Source organism: Hyla sarda, chromosome 1, assembly GCF_029499605.1.
Source record: "Hyla sarda isolate aHylSar1 chromosome 1, aHylSar1.hap1, whole genome shotgun sequence".
Classification (NCBI taxonomy): domain Eukaryota; kingdom Metazoa; phylum Chordata; class Amphibia; order Anura; family Hylidae; genus Hyla; species Hyla sarda.
In genome coordinates, this window is record NC_079189.1 from 497,796,343 (window position 1) to 497,815,457 (window position 19,115).

Below are 19,115 nucleotides of genomic sequence, written 5' to 3' on the forward strand. Positions count from 1 at the left end.
CATAACACTTACAGCCCGCGGTCACTTCCGACCGCGGCTGTAAGGGTTAAAACTGCCGGGACCGAAGTTTACTTTGGTCCTGGCAGTGCAGCAGGGTCCCGGCTTTGTGATACAGCCGAGTCCCTGCCGCGATCTCGTGGGTGCACTGGGCAGCACCCATGAGAATAATGGACGAGTATAGACGTCCAGGTGCGGGAACGGCCGCCAACCTGGACGTCTATACTCGTCCGTGGTCGTTATCTGGTTAAAGGAGATGTCCTAGCAACAAAAAAAGTTTTTTTATATGGTTTCTCCCTGGTGGCTCTCTTTCAGTAAGTATGCTAACATAGCTCGATACTTTCCTCCCTGCTTGCAGAGGATGGGCTGTGTCGCCAGGGCAGGAACTATATAGATTGTCGCATAGGGGCAAAACCAAACCTGAATATGATGGCCAATGGCCAAACAATGTTGCAAATAACTTTTTAGTTGCTAGGAAAATTCATTTAAATTGTATTCTACAGTTAATAGGCAACCAGTGCAGGGACTGGCATCAGGTAGAAGTGTTAATGTAGTGGTTAGACAGAAATATTGGCATGATTGCTGCATTCAGTGGAGTTTCCAAGAGGGAAGACCGATTCGAAAATGATAATAAATGTAAATGTACGAAGTCCAAACGTGTCGAAAATTCAAGAGGCATTCACCACGGAACTATGTGCAAACAGGAGTCATGTTTATTGCATTGTGCAGGAACAACACATTAAAATTCGGGCCAACGTGGACGCTATACACCAGAGATATGTAACAGCTATTTCACACCCAGTAGAGGTGCTTCTTCAGACCACGCCTTTGCTCTCACGTCCGGGTAGTTAAATCCACCTACCCCGTGACATCAGAGCAGTAGGCGTTCACAGTACAACACATTATAAACATATGTGCATTATAAAAACATTCAGGTGCAATAAAAAACACACAGCTTGGACATGGAGATTACAAAAATAGTACTAATTATAAACATAGTGAGCGTAAACGTAAATCAAAAAATTCTCAAATTTTTAAGAGAAAGGACTCAAGTCTAATCCATCGTTTAATATCACCTATCTCGAACCACGCCAATTTACACGGTCAGAGTACCATCATGATGAACGTCATGAGGATTATAGAACAATAATTACCGAGAGAAATTCTCTCGGTGATTATTAATCTATCGTTTAGCCCCAAATTGTCCTGAACATTCCTTCTCAGGATCCACCTTGCTTCGCACTGTAATAATGTTTTTCGCCGATCACTGCCTTCTCTGGTATACACACGTTCTAGACCAATAAAAGAAAAGGACTCTAGGGTCCCCTCCATGATCCTCCAGAACGAGTTTAATCATTCTTGGGGAACCTTTTTGTGTTTTATTCGAGTGCACATGCTCACGAAATCTAACATTCAGTGAGCGAATGGTGCAACCAATGTAAAATCTGGAGCAAGTACAACGGATCGCATAAACTACAAATTTAGTTTTACAGCAGATTAAATCCTTCTTTTTAACCCTTACACCACCTAGGGTCACATTCTTATCTACTGAAACAAAGGGGCACCAAGAGCAATTACCACAAAGGAAAGTTCCGATCAATGCAGCATTTTTTTAACCACTTGCTACCTGAATCTTGATCCTGTAATTTACTTTGTGCCAAAAGATCACTGATGTTCTTACACCTTTAAGTAATAAGGGGTCTATTTCTGGTAAACGCCTCTTGGGGTCATTCTTAAGAATATCCCACTTGTCATAAATAACCTTCTTAATCTGAGGAGCCATAGGACTGTATTGGAATGAAAAACTAAAACGTTTGTCAGGATTCACCACCTTGTTCTGTCTGGTTCTCATGCCGTGACGGCCACACCCCCTCAATGCAAGTCAATGAAAGGGGGCGTGACAGCTGTCATGCCCCCTACCATAGACTTGCATTGAGGGGGCGTGGCCGACCCCTGCAGTGTGAAGACAGTGTTCGGAATATTTACTTCCAAACGCTGAAACGCTCCAAACCTTAAAAACTGGCCATAGGGTACTGCCACCTTAACATGCTCCGAATGAAAGCTCTGAAAGTGAAGTAATGAATTACAAGCGGTGGGTTTCTGTCCACGGTTACCAGTTCTCCATCCACTACCTTAACTAGTGTATCTAGAAATTCTAATTCCTTATTCCCAGTCTTGTAAGTAAATTTCAAATTCATGTCATTACCTGTGTTCAGACTGGACACGAAATCCGCAAAAGCGGATTCAGTGTCCATCCAAACAATAAAAACATTAACTACAAAGAGTCTGTAGAAGGCTATGGATTTATGGAACTGATTGCTAGCTGTGAAGATGTACTTTTTCTCAAATGTGGCTACATACAGGTTGGCCAGGGAACAAGCTACCAACGTTCCCATCGCTACTCCACTAACTTGCGCATACCAGTCAGTCAAGAAAAAGTGTTACAAATGATGATGAAGTATAAACCATCACATACAAAATCATTGTAGGCCATACTTTTACCTGAACATAAAATAAACTCTCTAATACAACCTATGCTACGGTCCTGAGGTATGCTTTGCACATAGTTCTGGGGTGAGTGCCTCCTGAATTTTCTACATGTTGTTGAACTGTTAACTACTGCTGTTGGGATTGAGCACCCAAATCAGGACTATGATTGGATATTTTTTGGCTCCTGCTACCGGCTATTGTGTTCCTATGGACTGTGCATTACACTGAACGTGCAGCTGTGATTGCTGTTCACTTCTTCTACTATGCTGAAAATGTACGAAGACATCAATATTGTCTAGAAAAAGGGTGAAACGATAAGAGGTTTTTGAAAGTTCCAGTTTTAGAAAGAGAGAGGTCATGATGTTAGAAACCACAAATAGACAATCACTGGTGTTTATAATAGTTAAGGGTCAGGTCATGGGAACAGGTGTATAATTAGGTTCCATAAGCACAGAGATGGTACTCATCAGCCATAACAATTAGGCCACTTGCCAATATTGCATAGGCCCCTCCTTATGCCACTTATATAGCTCTGACCCTTTGAAGGCTCTAGCACAAAAACATTAGCAGGAAGTGCCAACCTTTAAGTCTTGTAAGTTGTGAGGATGTGATTCATCAGACCAGGTGCCTTCTTCCATTGCTCTCAGTCCAGTGCTGTTGCTCTCATGGAGGTGCTTTTGTCTGGTCTGTTGACAGGGCTCAGTATGGGTACTCTGACTAGCTAGCTGCTACTCTGCCTCATAGGCAATAAGCTCTAATGCCTGTGTGATTCAACATCTTTGTATTAAAGCCAGCATTAACAATGAGGCTTGGGCACCAGTGACCCTGCCACAGACCACTTTTATTAGGTGGTAATTGCTGTATACCAGGAGTACCCCCACAAGGCTTGCCACTTTGAAGACTGACCTATTCATCTAGCCATCACAATTTGTTCTTTTTCAAAATTGATCTTGCCAGATCTTGCCTATTTTTCTTGATTCCAACACATGACATCAAAACTGTCCAAACATTGTAATAGGCATCTGTCAAGGGGTGGGATATATTAGGCAGTAAGTAAACAAAGTTATATTGCTGATCAATGTATATTTAGGGGGTTTAGGCACCAGAAATTGTTTATGGTGTTATGTTGGTACCATTAGTCAGTCTCCTTGTGTGCTACAGATATGATGTCTTATCTACCATCTCTCAGGTATTATTAATAATATCATGCATGGGGGGTGTCATGACACAACCTCTTCTATATTAACACATTTTCTACAAGCATTTAGGATATTGCAAATTGTAAGACTATTTTTGAATGCTTTTATCCATTATGTTAATAGTAATTACAGCTCACGTTATCCCAGCTACAGTAAATGGATTCTTAACAAAATGTATACTTTTATAATAATCTACTTGTTAAAAGCATGTCACTTTTTTTTTTTACTTTAAACTTAATTATAAACATATATAGAGTTAAAGAACAGGAACCAGGTGTGGGGGTATGGGCTTCATATCTCTAGAAACAGAGATTTAGCAAATGTTTAAGAAATATTTTTACATTGGAATGTTTTGACTGGATAAAGTGAAAGCATAAAGGTTAAAAAAAGACATAAATTGTTAATTATTTGTTTTTTTTAGTTATCGCAGCAGAAATTGTTTCCCTTTACCAAAATTCATTTTGACATGAATACCAGATTGTAGACCTAACCATTTCTGTGCTTCCAGGTCTTGACAGGTTGAAATACTAACTGGGAAGCAAATTGGTTTGAGAGCTATACTGGGAGATGAGTACATCTCTTCATTTGGCATGTACATCTGAGTTAGCTGATGTTTTCAGCTCACCTCTGTGAATACCAGCAGGAAAACAAATGGTGTCTAGTTCATTAGCATGTGGAGTGCATCACTCATATTAGTCCCCAATGCAGCTGCTCCGTCAGTCTGATGATGTTCCTGTCTGCTCTTTTAAAGCCCAGAGTTCTTGAGCCATCAGGTCTGACACTGCTGTCTATGCTGCAAAAACATGGCATTACTTACCAGTATCTCTCCTGAATGGCAGCCTGGCTTGTGCTCATTTGTCAGCGCTACAGTGATCAGTTTTGTTTGGTGCTTGTCTGTCTTTATATTTCCAGACAAAGCATTCCCAGAAAACTGACAATAAAGGACACATTTAGTACTTTATTATAGTAACAGAGGCTCCTATGGGTTTAAATCAGGTTTTCTCACATTCCTTTAATAAAATCACCCAGATTTTTAATATAAACTGTTTCCCAATCAAATTGTATTAATAGAGGTTATCAAATTATTATTTTTGCATAATTGAATGTGCTATTTCAAATTGTTAGAGCAATTTGGACTGCTTTAAATGTCCTCACTTTTGAACATTGTGGCCCCATTAAAACCTGCAGCCACATATAAGCACTGCAGCTATGGGTCTTATGCACTAAATTAAAATTATACATAATGTAAATTCGGAGGAATGGTATATGGTTTGTAGCTGTAAAGCTGATTACTTTTTGCACCAGCTGTTAATTTAATTTTGAGGGTTTGTTCACACAATAAGTTACTGCAAGAGTTGCAAACAACTGGCAGATTAGCATATAGGACACTAGCACACACTCTACCTTTATATTTGCGATCTGTGCTGTATTACCAGAAAAAAATGACCTTTTATTTATCATAGAGTTCAAAGAGGCAGAGAGGAGGCACTGAGCCCCTAGTAGTGCAGTGATGGCGAACCTTTTTGAGCCCGAGTGCCCGAACCGTAATGCACGCCAACTTTTTTTCCCCTCAAAGTGCCAGCACAGCAATTAAAGCAGAATACACATTAGGGTTGGCAGTATAGTTCCCCCACATTAGGGTTGGCAGTATAGTTCCCCCACATTAGGTGCAGTATAATTCCCCCACATTACGTACAGTATAGTTCCCCCACATTAGGGTTGGCAGTATAGTTCCCCCACATTAAGTACAGTATAGTTCTCCACATTAGGTACAGTATAGTTCCCCACATTAGGGTTGGCAGTATAGTTCCCCCACATTAGGTACAGTACAGTTCTCCCACATTAGGTGCAGTACAGTTCCCCCCACATTAGGTGCAGTATAGTTCCCCCACATTAGGTGCAGTACAGTTCCCCCACATTAGGTGCAGTACAGTTCCCCCACATTAGGTGCAGTACAGTTCCCCCACATTAGGTGCAGTACAGTTCCCCCACATTAGGTGCAGTACAGTTCCCCCACATTAGGTGCAGTACAGTTCCCCCACATTAGGTGCAGTATAATTCCCCAACATTAGGTGCAGTATAATTCCCCCACATTAGATACAGTATAGTTCCCCCACATTAGGGTTGGCAGTATAGTTCCCCCACATTAGGTGCAGTATAGTTTTCCACATTAGGGGCAGTATAGTTCCCCCACATTGGGTAAAGTATAGTTCTCCACATTAGGTGCAGTATAGTTCCCCACATTAGGTTGGCAGTATAGTTCCCCCACATTGGGTGTAGTATAGTTCCCCACATTAGATTGGCAGTATAGTTCCCACACATTAGGTTGGCAGTATAGTTCCCCCACATTGGGTGCAATATAGTTCCCCCACATTGGGTGCAGTATAGTTCCCCCACATTGGGTGCAGTATAGTTCCCCCACATTAGGTTGGCAGTATAGTTCCCCCACATTAGGTTGGCAGTATAGTTCCCCCCACATTAGGGTTGGCAGTATAGTTCCCCCCACAAGGTTGGCAGTATAGTTCCCCCGACAAGGTTGGTTGCCAGTATGATTCTCCCCACAAGGTTGGCAGTATAATTCTCCCCACAAGGTTGGCAGTATAATTTCCCCCACAAGGATGGCAGTATAATTCCCCCCACAAGGTTTGCAGTATAGTTCCCCCCACAAGGTTGGCAGTATAGCCCCCCCCCCCCCCACAAGGTTGGCTGTATAATTCCCCCCACAAGGTTGGCAGTATAATTCCCCCCACAAGGTTGGCAGTAAAGTTCCCCCCACATTAGGCAGGCAGGGTTCCCCCACATTAGGCAGGCAGGGTTCCCCCACATTAGGCAGGCAGGGTTCCCCCACATTAGGCAGGCAGGGTTCCCCCACATTAGGCAGGCAGGGTTACCCCACATTAGGCAGGCAGGGTTACCCCACATTAGGCAGGCAGGGTTACCCCACATTAGGCAGGCAGGGTTACCCCACATTAGGCAGGCAGGGTTACCCCACATTAGACAGGCAGTGCTCCCCCACAGACATACAGCCTCCAGACATATACAGTGTATGGCTGGAGGCTGTATGTCTGTGTCGGAACACCGAAGATGACGTCCCGCTGGTCACTTACCATGCGCGCGTCATTCTCGGTCCTCCCCGATGCTCCGCTCTGCTCTGCTTTACGGGTGCATGCACGGGACGTCAGTGCCATGGCATCCCTGCGTGCTCTACCTCCCAGCGGTCCCTGCATTTTTAAAGCTGACACGGGACCGCAGAGAGGTAACCGGGACATCCTTGTGTCCCAAAATGACCTTTCGGGACACAGGGATGTCCGGAATGTGACGGGGGCCTGTGGCCGTGTGCCCAGAGAGGGGGCTCGGTGTGCCACCTGTGGCACGCGTGCCATAGGTTCACCATCACTTCCCTAGTGTTTTGTAGGCATGCCTCTGGTCCCCCTCCCACCCCATACCAGCATGATTGACAGATAGTCATGGCTTGGTTTCAAGCACTGAGCCCTGAATATAGAGATGTTGGCAGCAGTAGGCAAACTCACTGCTGATGTGCCTAGATTTACATTCACATCACAAACTCAAGATTTGCAGTTAGGACTTGATGCTGTAAACTGAGCAAAACATTAATGTCCTTTTCTCCTTGCCTGAGGATAATATTGGGCTCATTCACTATTGACACAACCATGTTTTTTTATGTTGTTGTTGATTATCTTTACTACAACTTTTTCCCAGTGAGTTTTATAGTGTGGCTGTCAGTGGATATAGATGGTTTTGTACTGTGTATCTGGCAGCTTATCATGACTGGTTATACTAGTGGAGAGGCAGATGGGTTTGGAAGAGATTGTGGATTTGTCATAAATAGTGTTGAATTCTGGAACACAATGCCATCAGAAATCTAAACCCTTTTCTGTGGTTCCACAAGTCAGACCACCATGCTGTATGTAGTAATAAAAAAGAATATAATCAGACGTGGTAAACAAAATCCATGCAATGAAAATGACACATTTTCCAGGAAGAAATGTACTTAGTCCTATAAGATGTGTTTTTTAATTCAGTATTTTAGCTGTATAAGTATGGATATAAGAGGAAAATAATTTATCATTGCCGCTGTAGATAGAATTTGCACTACATAATCTGAAGCAGAATGGGTTCCGATAATGCAGTCTAGATGCTATCTGCTCTTAACTGCAGCAGCCAGATAGTGGTTAAGAGACAGTAAGAAATGCTGGCGGTTTTTACCTCCTTACCAACTGAGCAGGGACCTTTTATACATACATGTACGGATTTCAGTGCTCTACACATAAAAACGTATTTGCATATAGTAACTTGTATATCAAGCACTTATGTGCACAATAACAATAGGAATGGAGGAGATTTGGATCAACAACATACAAGTAACTAGGATCTTGTTGCCTTGTTCCATATCTGATGCACAGAGCTCTGGATAGCATAATACCCTGTAATAAGCACAATGCATCTCCGAGAGTACTTTCCTTTCTTTCCTGTCCTCTAACATGAAATGAGAATTGACAGCATCTGTGATACTTCCTGAGCACAGCTGTTTATCTCATTTGTTCTAGCAAACCTCCCCTATCTAATAGTCTTCATTATAGGCACGCCACGTAAGTGATGTTTATTCAATAGCATTTAATAAATGTCCATACATTGTCTTCTGAGGACAACTTTAATTCATACCATAGAAACAGAAAAAAAAACACTCGGACAAAGCTTCAAAGTGCCTCTATTCTAGGGCAATGCAGATCACAGCTGCTGCAAAAGACAGAGGTCCAGCTGCAAACACTAGTCTGAGAAATGTATAGTCGTCTTTAGTGGAGCCAAAGCTGCCAATTTTTGATGGAGAATTGATATTGCATGCTATGAAACCCACTGTCACGGACAACAGTTTCTCCACACAGTCTTAGCAGATGCCTCTAGCAGGTTGGTGAAGACGTGTCATTACTTTACCTCTGAGGTCTGAAAATAAAAATCCACTAAGCGACAGCGTGACAATAGCTGAAGAACAGCCTGTGATCTCTTTGCTCCCTAGGGAAGCAATAATTATTTGGAGCACTGACAAATAAGATCTTTACTATAGAGAGAGAAAGGCTAGTTCACCAGCCAGAGATAGATGGAAAAAGAATGAATGAAGGTACATAAGGAGGCACTTCAGATATAGCCCTTTATGTATTGCTAGGTTTGAGGGCTGCACAAGCTTATATGGGTCCCCAAAGAATGAAACGGTAACATATAATACTTAAAGGAGGCTTTATACACATGCATTCATTCATTGAGACCTCAGTTCTTCAAGGATACATTTAGCAATCATGGTCCATCCCAATAGCCTTTAGATCTGTAGAGAACATCAGGCTTAGTCACAATACAATTTCTGTCTGTTAACTTCATCTATACTTAGTGGTTAGCAGCTGGGAAACAGACAGGAATTCTGTCATAACAAAGACAACCCATACTTCATGTCAATTGAGTCTCTAATCCAAGATCCTTAGAACCATTGTTTATTAACCTTTGTATGGTAGTTTACTAATGAATGAACGGACAAAATGTGTCTAAAACGTACAGTGAATGGTGCACTCACAATAAAGTGCAAGAACATGTTGCAGTTATACAGTGAGAATACTGCATGTAAGAAATGGAGTCTCTCCCCCCCCCCCCCCCCCCCCCATCTCAGTATAACACCAATGTGACAGATCACAGAACTTCAATTAAAGTATAAATGGCTCCGTTATTGCTTTGACCTGTGAATTAACCTTGTGCTTGTCTTTTGATGTCAGGAAGAAATGGCTGAGCTTAAGGCACAGTTATACCTACTAGAGAAAGAGAAGAAAGCCATGGAACTGAAACTCAGTACTCGAGATGCCCAAGAACAGGCCTACCTGGTACACATTGAGCACCTCAAATCTGAAGTGGAAGAGCAAAAAGAGCAGAGAATGCGGTCACTGAGTTCTACCAGCAGCAGCGGCAAGGACAAGATGGGAAAGGTGAGGAGTGGATCAGTGTGTCTGTTTTGGTGCTCAGGACAATCAAAGCTATGCAAGGCACATTCACCACTAGTCCTGTTAACACAATACTTTGGTTAAATCTTGCAAAAAAATAAAAAATATATATACTTTAGCTTTTTTTTGCAAAGTGATGTATAATAGGCCTGATTCACTGTATACCAGACTCAACAACAACCACAAGCTGTCCTACGCAAGTCAGTTACGTTTTGGGAAAAAGCTACCCATGCATCCACCTTAAATCCTATATGCCAGTTCCTTGTTCTGTAGTATGTGTAGTCCTGTACCATTATTGCTTGTTTTGTATAGATTTTTAACTTAAAAATTCTGTTTATAGAGATAAAGTGAATGCTACATAACCTTTGTTGTCCCCATAAATTGAACCAATGAGTGTTTTCCTTCTTCATCGAGCAGGGCACAAGCCAAGAATACGTTTGGAGCAATTGTTTAGCCATGTCACTTTGATGCAGCACAAGTCATTCACATACTGGGGGAGATTTATCAAAACCCGTCCAGAGGAAAAGTTGCTGAGTTGCCCATAGCAATAAATCAGATTGCTTCTTTAATTTTGCTGATGCCTTGTTAAAAAAGAAAGAAGCAATCTGATTGGTTGCTATGGGCAACTCAGCAACATTTCCTCTGGACAGGTTTTGATAAATCTCCCCCAGTGTATATAGCACACATCACTTGTGGTATTTCATTTGATAAATATGTTCTTGTATGTTTCACTGTAAACTGAATGTAAAGATCATTACATGATACAGGTCAGAAAGAGACTCTAGGATATAGGAGGATATAGAAAATACTAAAATGTAATAGTTTACAGACTAATGAAGGATTTGATGCACTGCACTATCCGTTAAAACATTTTTTACATCTGAGCAGTGAACACAAATCCTTGACATCTTCATTCAGTAGTGTTCTATATACTAAAAAAAGAAAAAGTATAACTAACCTGCCCTGGTCTCCCTGTTTTGGCAGGTTTCTTTGATCTGCCTCAAAACAGTGTTTGGCTGAATGGGTAATTCCTGCAGGGACCACATATCCCAGGCACCAGCTTTTAGCTGTGGGTACTGGGAGATTTCACAATAGCAGCTGTGTGGCATTGAGGCAGATGAATATGGCTTCTTTATTTCTTTTTTGTAGTTTTTTTTAACAGCACCCAAGGTCAAACATAACATTTTGTGGCAGCGCAATACAGATTTAGTGATTGATGTGATTATTTTCATAGGGTTCAGTAGAAACAAAAAAACCTTATTACAAATCTTATCCCATAGGATTCCATCGATGGAACATCTTTGTCCTTGTCTGAGTTGAGAACTTACAGTGATGCTGAACTAGCAACAGAGCTCACAGGTGCACTAAAAAGGTAAGATCCAGCAAGACTTGCATAGTAAATGTGCCTGCGATCAGGGTTATGCATGTAATATCACTGAATTAGGGTTTCCAATACATATTCACGTGTGTCCAGATGTCTACCTTGTACTTTAGGAATATTCTGTGTTCCTAATCTGGAATGGTACATAAATAGTCCAGATGTCCCATTGTGAGTTGTTTGATGTAGTTATTCACTCTCTTAGCCAGTCAGCTGCAGACCTTGTGTGAGTCCACTGCAGATCATCTTGGGCCTAGGTACATGGGCTCGTGCACCTCCGCATAATTTTATTATTAGCTATGCCTCCAAATGTCCATTAGTAAGTAATATGTCTTTATAAGTCTTTCTTATTTTGTTAAAAACCGCATGTGTGTGGCTACAGCCTAATGCAGATGTTGCTGTCAGACCTGCCACATCGATCAACATATCTTAGAGCAACAGTCCTTTAGTATTTAAAGGTCATCAGCTATGAATATTGGTGATAGTATCATGTAGAACAGAGGTTGCATTTAGAAGAGAGCTTGCAGATTGGAGCCAAATTTCGCAGCATCTGTATTGCTCATCAGAAGATATATATATGTGTATATATATATATATATATATATATATATATATATAACTAGAGTAGCACACGTGGCTTTTTAGTATTTTGTCTCTTGCATTTGCTGTTATGGTTGTTGTTTTATGTGGGAATAGAACTTAGTGACTTGCCAGCGATGACAGCTGAGCAGTTGTTTAACATGGGAGAGAACCTGTAATGAGAACACATCCACCTCTGCATTGTCTATTACATGTGCGAGGGAATGCCGTCTCCTGTGACATCACAACATCTGCTTTGGCAGTTTTGCTCAGCGAGAAGTTGGCAAGTCATATAGAGATGTTTACCGCTGACTTCTATGTCACAGCATTATGATGTCTGCTACATGCCGCTAGGATTTACCACAGTGAAATCCTGGCTTTAAATCAAATAGTGGGAGTGGAGTGTCATAATGTATCTTTATAGAAAGAGCACATACAGCTACATGTGTATAACTATGTCTGCAGTTATTTATAGTGGATCTCTGTCAAAAGCAAATCCAAGCTAAGCTTTGTGTTGCTTTCTTTTGATCCATATAGCATCTTAAAATCATACCCTCTAACATCAGTTTCTGCCTGACTCACGATGGACTAGAGCAGTGTTTCCCAACCAGGGTGCCTCCAGCTGTTGCAAAATTACAACTCCCAGCATGCCCGGACAGCCAGCGGCTGTCCGGGCATGCTGGGAGTTGTAGTTTTACAACAGCTGGAGGTGCCCTGGTTGGGAAACACTGGACTAGAGGGTATAAATAGTGCAAAAGTAGAAAAATAAAAATTAGATGTAAAGTAAACCTTTATGATCATAAAGATGATTGATAAAAGCAAACAATAAAATGCACTGTTGGATGTGCAATACTGCCTTACAGTTCCGCATGGTGTCTCTGTTTGTTGCCTCTCACTGGAGACTATGGTTCTCTCTGGCTGAAAACCCACCCAGTCTGCTGTACCACATGGGATGCCAGACAGGCTTTCTCACTCCATTTTTAATAGAAGAAGAAGACTTGGCACTCAAATACGTGAAGTATGAAGAATTTATTTCAAGCAATCAAATATACAGTTACTGACGTTTCGGTCTGTTAGTAGGACCTTCCTCAGAGTTCTGTAAGATGAATATATATATATATATATATATATATATATATATATATATATGTATAATTAGTATGACAAAAAAAAAAAAAAAAAAAAAAAACAATACATTCAACACAAACCAAATACTGGCAAAAAATCTCCCAAAGAGTGTATGGGATGTGGTAACAAGTGTATATCTTTATGTACAATAGACAACATCTCGTTACTAGACAATACATACTCCAGTATATATTATATATGGTAATAGGACTAAATGCGAAAATAAGATAGTTATCAGGGTGTTATTTCCCAAACATATAACAATGAGAAATGTCGTTTGGATCTATATGTAACATAAATATAGATCCAGACGACATTTCTCATTGTTATATGTTTGGGCAATAATACCCTAATTACTATCTTATTTTCGCATTTAGTTCTATTACCATATATAATATATACTGGAGTATGTATTGTCTAGTAATGAGATGTTGTTTATTGTACATAAAGATATACACTTGTTACCACATCCCGTACACTCTTTGGGGGATTTTTTGCCAGTATTTGGCACCTTTTATTTTGTGCTTATTGTATTGGTTTTTGTCATACTAATTATAGATCTTTATTCCTCTCACAGAACTCTGAGGAAGGTCCTACTATCGGACCGAAACGTCAGTAACTGTATATTTGATTGCTTGAAAAAAATTCTTCATACTTCACGTATTTGAGTGCCAAGTCTTCTTCTTCTATTGTTCAAGACTGGTTGGGAACCTACTTGTGCACCAAAGACTTGAGGAGAGTGCCATATTTATCCTTCTTTGAACTCCATTTTTAAGTCTCATAAGGCACTGTCAAAGAATTAGGCAAATTATTGTATTGTATTTGGTTTATATTCAAAGTTAGTTGCAGGGATTATGAATTATGATAGTGTATACAGGAGCCAGTTGGCAGCGCAGTGTAGATGCATGTACCGCCGGATTTTATAGTTAATAAATGTGGATCGGCGGGTCTCCAGGGAATGATCTGCTGCTATCCGCAATTAAGTTAACAAGCCGGGGTTACATGCGGCTACATCGCGCTGCCCGCCGGCTTCTATATACACTGTCATAATTCATAATCCCTGCCGCCAGAACACGGGAGCTCTGATTGGTAAATAGCTATTGACCAATCAGAGCTCCCCTCTCCCGGCGGCGGGGATTATGAATTATGACAGTGTATACAGGAGCCTTCGGCTCGTTAACTTAAATGAGGATCGCAGCGGGTTTCTGCAGAATGACCTGGTGCGATCTGCACCTCAGCCCCTGGACTACATGGGCAGAGTCTGTCCATGATAGGAGTAGTAGTCCAAGGGCAGAGGGACAGATCTCTGTTCACATTATTCGTTTTGCATAATGGGAACAGAGTAGTGTGTTCCCAAACATGGAGAGTCCAGCTGTTGCTTAACTACAGCCCCCCATGATGGGAGTTGTAATTTAACAACAATTGGAGGCTCCCTGTTTAGGAACCTGTTTAGGAACACACTGCATTATGTGCGCTCTTCCCAGGGGACAGCGCAAAAGAATAACTAACCCATATTTCTTGTTTTTCTTTTCTTGTCATTTCAGATACGTGAATGCGGAGGACTACGTCAGATTCTGTGGACTGCGACGATGACTAGCATTTTTTTTTTATTTCAATAAAATGGTTAACGAGGGCTGTGGGGGAGTATTTTTTTTTTTAAATAAAAAATTTCTTTTAATGTGTCGTGTTTTTTATAATTTAATTTTCAGGGTTAGTAGTGGAAGCTGTTTTATAGATGGAATCCATTACTAAGCCGGGGCTTAGCGTTAGCCCCAAAATCAGCTAGCGCTAACCTCCAATTATTATGCCAGTACTCACCGCCTCAGGGGTACCGGGAAGAGCCAGAGCCAGCAGGCCCGGAGCATCAAAAATGGCGCTCCTGGGCCTAGGCGGTAACAGGCTAGCGTTATTTAGGCTGGGGAGGGTCAGTAACAATGGTCCTCGCCTACCCTGATAACTTCAGGCTGTTGCTGCTTGGTTAGTATCTGGCTGATACTGAAAATAGGGGGAACCCTATGCCTTTTTTTTATAAATAAATAAATAAAAAAGTGTGTGGTTCCCCGTATTTTCAGTATCAGTCAGATACCAACCAAGCAGCAACATCCTGACGTTACCAGGGTGGGCGAGGACCATTGTTACTGGCCCTCCCCAGCCTAAATAACGCCAGCCTGTTACCGCCGGCCTGTTGGGTCCAGCTCTTCCCGGAACCCCTGTGGCGGGGGGTACCGGGGTAATAATTGGGGGTTAGCGCTAGCTGTTTTGGGGGCTAACGCTAAGCCCTGGCTTAGTAATGGATTCTGTCTACAAGACGCCTTCCACTACTAAGCCTGAAAATTCAATTATAAAAAACACGACACATTGAAAAAAAATTTTATTTAAAAAAACACTCCCTCACAGTCCTTGTTAACCCTTTTATTGACTTTTTTTTTTTTTAAACGCTGTTCATCGTCGCAATCCACTAAATCTGACATAGTCCTCCGCATTCACGTATCTAAATTTCTAATAAAAAAAAAACAAAAAGTTTAGTACATTTTTTGTTTCCACACACCAGCAAAAACGAAAGAAAAACTGACAAAACGCAAGAAAAAAGCTGGGACAGTTTTTCTGGCATTTTTCCTGATGAACAAAAAACCTCAATGGAATCCTGACCTCAAAGCAATAGAACTACACCTCACAGGAAAAGTGGACATAGGGATTTTGAGAAGGAGTGCACGGTAGAGCGAGGGGGGCGTTTCTATATTTGCACAAGATTTATCAAAGGAGTGCACAACCTTTCTAAATTCTGAGCAAGAGTGTAAATTAGACAAGCAGTGTAGAGGGGTAGATCTGTGTGTACAATAGACAAATAATGATAAATCTCCCCCTATGTTCTTATGGGAAAAGCGATGAAAATGTATTAAGGGGGTGTTATTCAGAGACCAACTGGGCACCATACCAGTGCACCTTGGGGCTAGGGAACGACTCGAGCAAAGAAAAGTAAAGACCATTGTTAGTTTAGGTGATCCTAGTGTCAGTTTTCCTTTAAAGGGGTACTCCCCTGGAAAAAAAAATTTTTTTATCAACTGGTGCCATAAACTTAAACAGATGTTAATCCTTCCAGTACTTATCAGCTGCTATATGCTCCACAGGAAGTTCTTTTCTCTTGGAATTTCCTTTCTGCCTGACCACAGTGCTCACTGCTGACACCTCTGTCCATATCGGGAACTGTCCGGAATAGCATAGGTTTGCTATTGGGATTTGCTTGTACTCAGGACAGTTCCCAAAATGGACCGAGGTGTCAGCAGAGAGCACTGTATTCAGACAGAAAAGAAATTCAAAAAGAAAAGAACTTCATTAAGAACATTCAACAGCTGATAAGTACTGGAAGGGTTAAGATTTTTTAATAGAAGTTATTTACAAATCTGTTTAACTTTCTGGCACCAGTTGATTTAAAGGGGTATTCCAGGAATTTTTTTATTGGACTATGCTACAGGGGCTGTAAAGTTAGTGTAGTTCATAATATAATGTCTGTACCTGTGTGTGACGGTAATCAGTTGATGACAGGGAGCCTGTCTGCTTTAATGAGTGGAGGGATCAATCTGCAACTAATGCAACAGCTGTAGGAACCCTGATTGAAAACCACAGGTCTTTTGTTGGATGCAGCTCATTTATGTTTTAATGGGTGGGGTGGCTGATGTGTGGGAGGGAGGAAAATTGAATTATGGGATTTGTAGTAAAAAAAAAAGTCAAACAGGAAATACCAGTTAACAAAAAGCTAGCCACAGTGTTATGTAATCTTACAACATAGCCATTTAGCCCTAAGACAAGCGCAGATCCTTCCTAATCATTTCCATTACTGCCTGCCAGGTACATACTAAAATCACCTTATGGTGGAGAACCCCTTTAAAACTAAAATGTTTTCCAGTGTAGTACCCCTTTAATAGTTGTTAAAGGGAACCCGTCACCTGATTTGGGTCACTAAACCATTAGCAGGTCTTTATGCGGCTGGGGTTTACTGTCCCCAAACTGCTTGTGCCTGCACCAGATGCCATTCTCAAATTGTGTTACATTGCTAGATTCATAACTATCTTCCAAAAGTCTTGTACCACAGGTAGAGCCAGAGTATATATCGGCTAATGACCTTGGTGTTTCCAACAGAATGCTGAGCCGACAGGAACATATGATGAATTATATACCAGACCATTTATATTTTTTGTAAATACCGTTAATAGTTAACCAGAGAGACATCTTATCTAAGAAATTGGCTTAGGTGACACAGTATTCAGTAAGTTGCATAATTGGATGTACCAAGTGTACCAGCAGGTAGGATGACAAGAAAAGGGAGTTGTTTACAAGAGTATTAGTTTGGAACATATCACAAGGCTTCCATGAATCTAAAATGTTTTAGAAAAGTTCCTTATATGCCACTTTGTAGAATGGGCATCACATGCAACATTAATAGGATAAAGGACATGTTAATGCTGCCTATTTAAGCACCATAATATATCTGTTCTTATGGGATGTTTTTGGAGCATTTACATACAGCTAAATTAAGTTTTTGAGCTCTGTTGATGGAACATGTGACAACGCCATAGAAAAGAGAATAACTTTCCTTTCAGTTAAATGCTTGGTCTGGTTTCCTCAATTTGTTTGAACATCTTCTTATTCATTCTTATTGTCTCATAAATGGCCTCTGTGGGTAGAGTACAGGCAGGGCCCTTATCCTTCATTTACTATAATAAAAGGTTATACACCGACTGACCCCTGTCCTGACTCTTGTGCTGGCATCCTGACAAATGCTGTTGCTGAGTTTCAAGCTTTTCTGCTCGGAGACTGAAATACCATTCTGGTTCCTCTGAAGGAAATGTAATTTTACATCTCTTCACCTGTCACTGAACAAACTTCCTCTGGAATGAATTGAAAATTACAATATTTTGCTTGCTTGTGCTTGCAGTCTGCGTTCCATTCCAGTGACTGTGGAACATGGCATACTTGTCATGGAAAAATATATTTGTACCTCGATTCAGAAACTTGGTTTGTTGAGTGTTCTTTTGCTTTTGTGTAATTTTTTAGCACCTAGGGCTGCTGCATTGAAATAGGTGGCACATATTTACGGGGCGCTTATATGGACAACCTCAGCTTCTATCACCAGATCTTGTCCTCATCTCACATTTCCTATTACAATATACTTATTGTGTGCCATTTTTTATCCTTGGTTAAAAAAAAAAAAAAAAGCAGCAGCTCATTGGACGCTTGTTACTGTACAGAAAAAACTGAAAAGCAGCAGAAAAGGGTTAAAAAAAATAAATATCCACTTTCTTCCAGAAACAGTGTCCTCAGTTTGTATTGCTACTTAGTTTCATTGAAGTGAATGGAGCCATGTTGTAATACCATACACAACCTGGGGACAGGTGGGGTGCTGTTTTTTTTTTTTTTTTTTTTTTTTTTAAAGAAAGCCGTTATTTTAATCCTTTATAGCTGCTTTAAGGATACATTCACACATACAGGCTCTACATCAGATTTGATGCGGAGTTCAATCATTTAGTTGCATTAATATTTGCAGAAGATCCTATACGTGTGAATGCCCCCAGCCCTCCCAGGTGATTTTCCTTCTATATAAATAGTATGTAATGTTTTTACGTTATAAATGACATTATGAAATACATTACATGGAATCACTGGTATAGTACAAGCCCGATATCATTACAATACATGAAGCTTGCTGTGCTTGGAGGATTTTTGCAGTGTACATTGTGCTATTGCAGACTTAGGGAGTAACGGTACAATCTCTTCCTGCCAGTTCCTGTATTACCACAGCAGCCGTCTGCATTACTTAAATGCTGTTTAGCTGTTATCCAATTCAGTGGCGTCTATAAATATGAGGAGTTCTCTCACATGCTGTGGCAGTAATCATTTCTGTAATTAATACAATGACAATGTTGGCACGCTGTGCCCTCTACACATCTGCCATGTGAGCAGAGACTGATCATTCTTTCTCCTGTAATGACTGCACTTTGTGGTGTCAGAGCTCTAGGACAGCCATACTTGTCTTTATTTTCAATAGAACAGGGTTATGAATCTGGATTGCAGTCCAAGTCAAGATCATTAGGGTGATTTTTCAATACTGTATTTTAATACCAATAACATTTATGGACATTTTTTAATAACAATCATTGGATTGGAATAAAAATGCATTCAGTAAAAAGTGGACTTTCTTCGTGCTATTATATCTCAGTCAATATGATATGAACAATTCATTTTAATTTATTTATAGACTAGCTAAGTACTCAGTGCTGCCTGATCTTCCTACCCAAACCTTGTGGGAGAGGAAAAGCAACAATAACGCTTCCGCCCTCCTGTCCTTCC

The 19,115-nt window shown here is 40.8% G+C and overlaps 1 protein-coding gene across 6 annotated transcripts in view; it reads left to right on the forward strand.

Annotated features, from left to right (window-relative positions):
- MCC (MCC regulator of WNT signaling pathway) overlaps positions 1-19,115 on the forward strand; it is a 418,752-nt gene that overhangs the window by 395,901 nt on the left and 3,736 nt on the right. For all 6 annotated transcript variants that reach the window (XM_056537453.1, XM_056537452.1, XM_056537454.1 and 3 more), the window contains 2 exons: positions 9,464-9,670; positions 10,966-11,057. In XM_056537453.1, the coding sequence (XP_056393428.1) occupies positions 9,464-9,670; positions 10,966-11,057 (299 nt within the window). The remainder of the gene's footprint in view (positions 1-9,463; positions 9,671-10,965; positions 11,058-19,115) is intronic.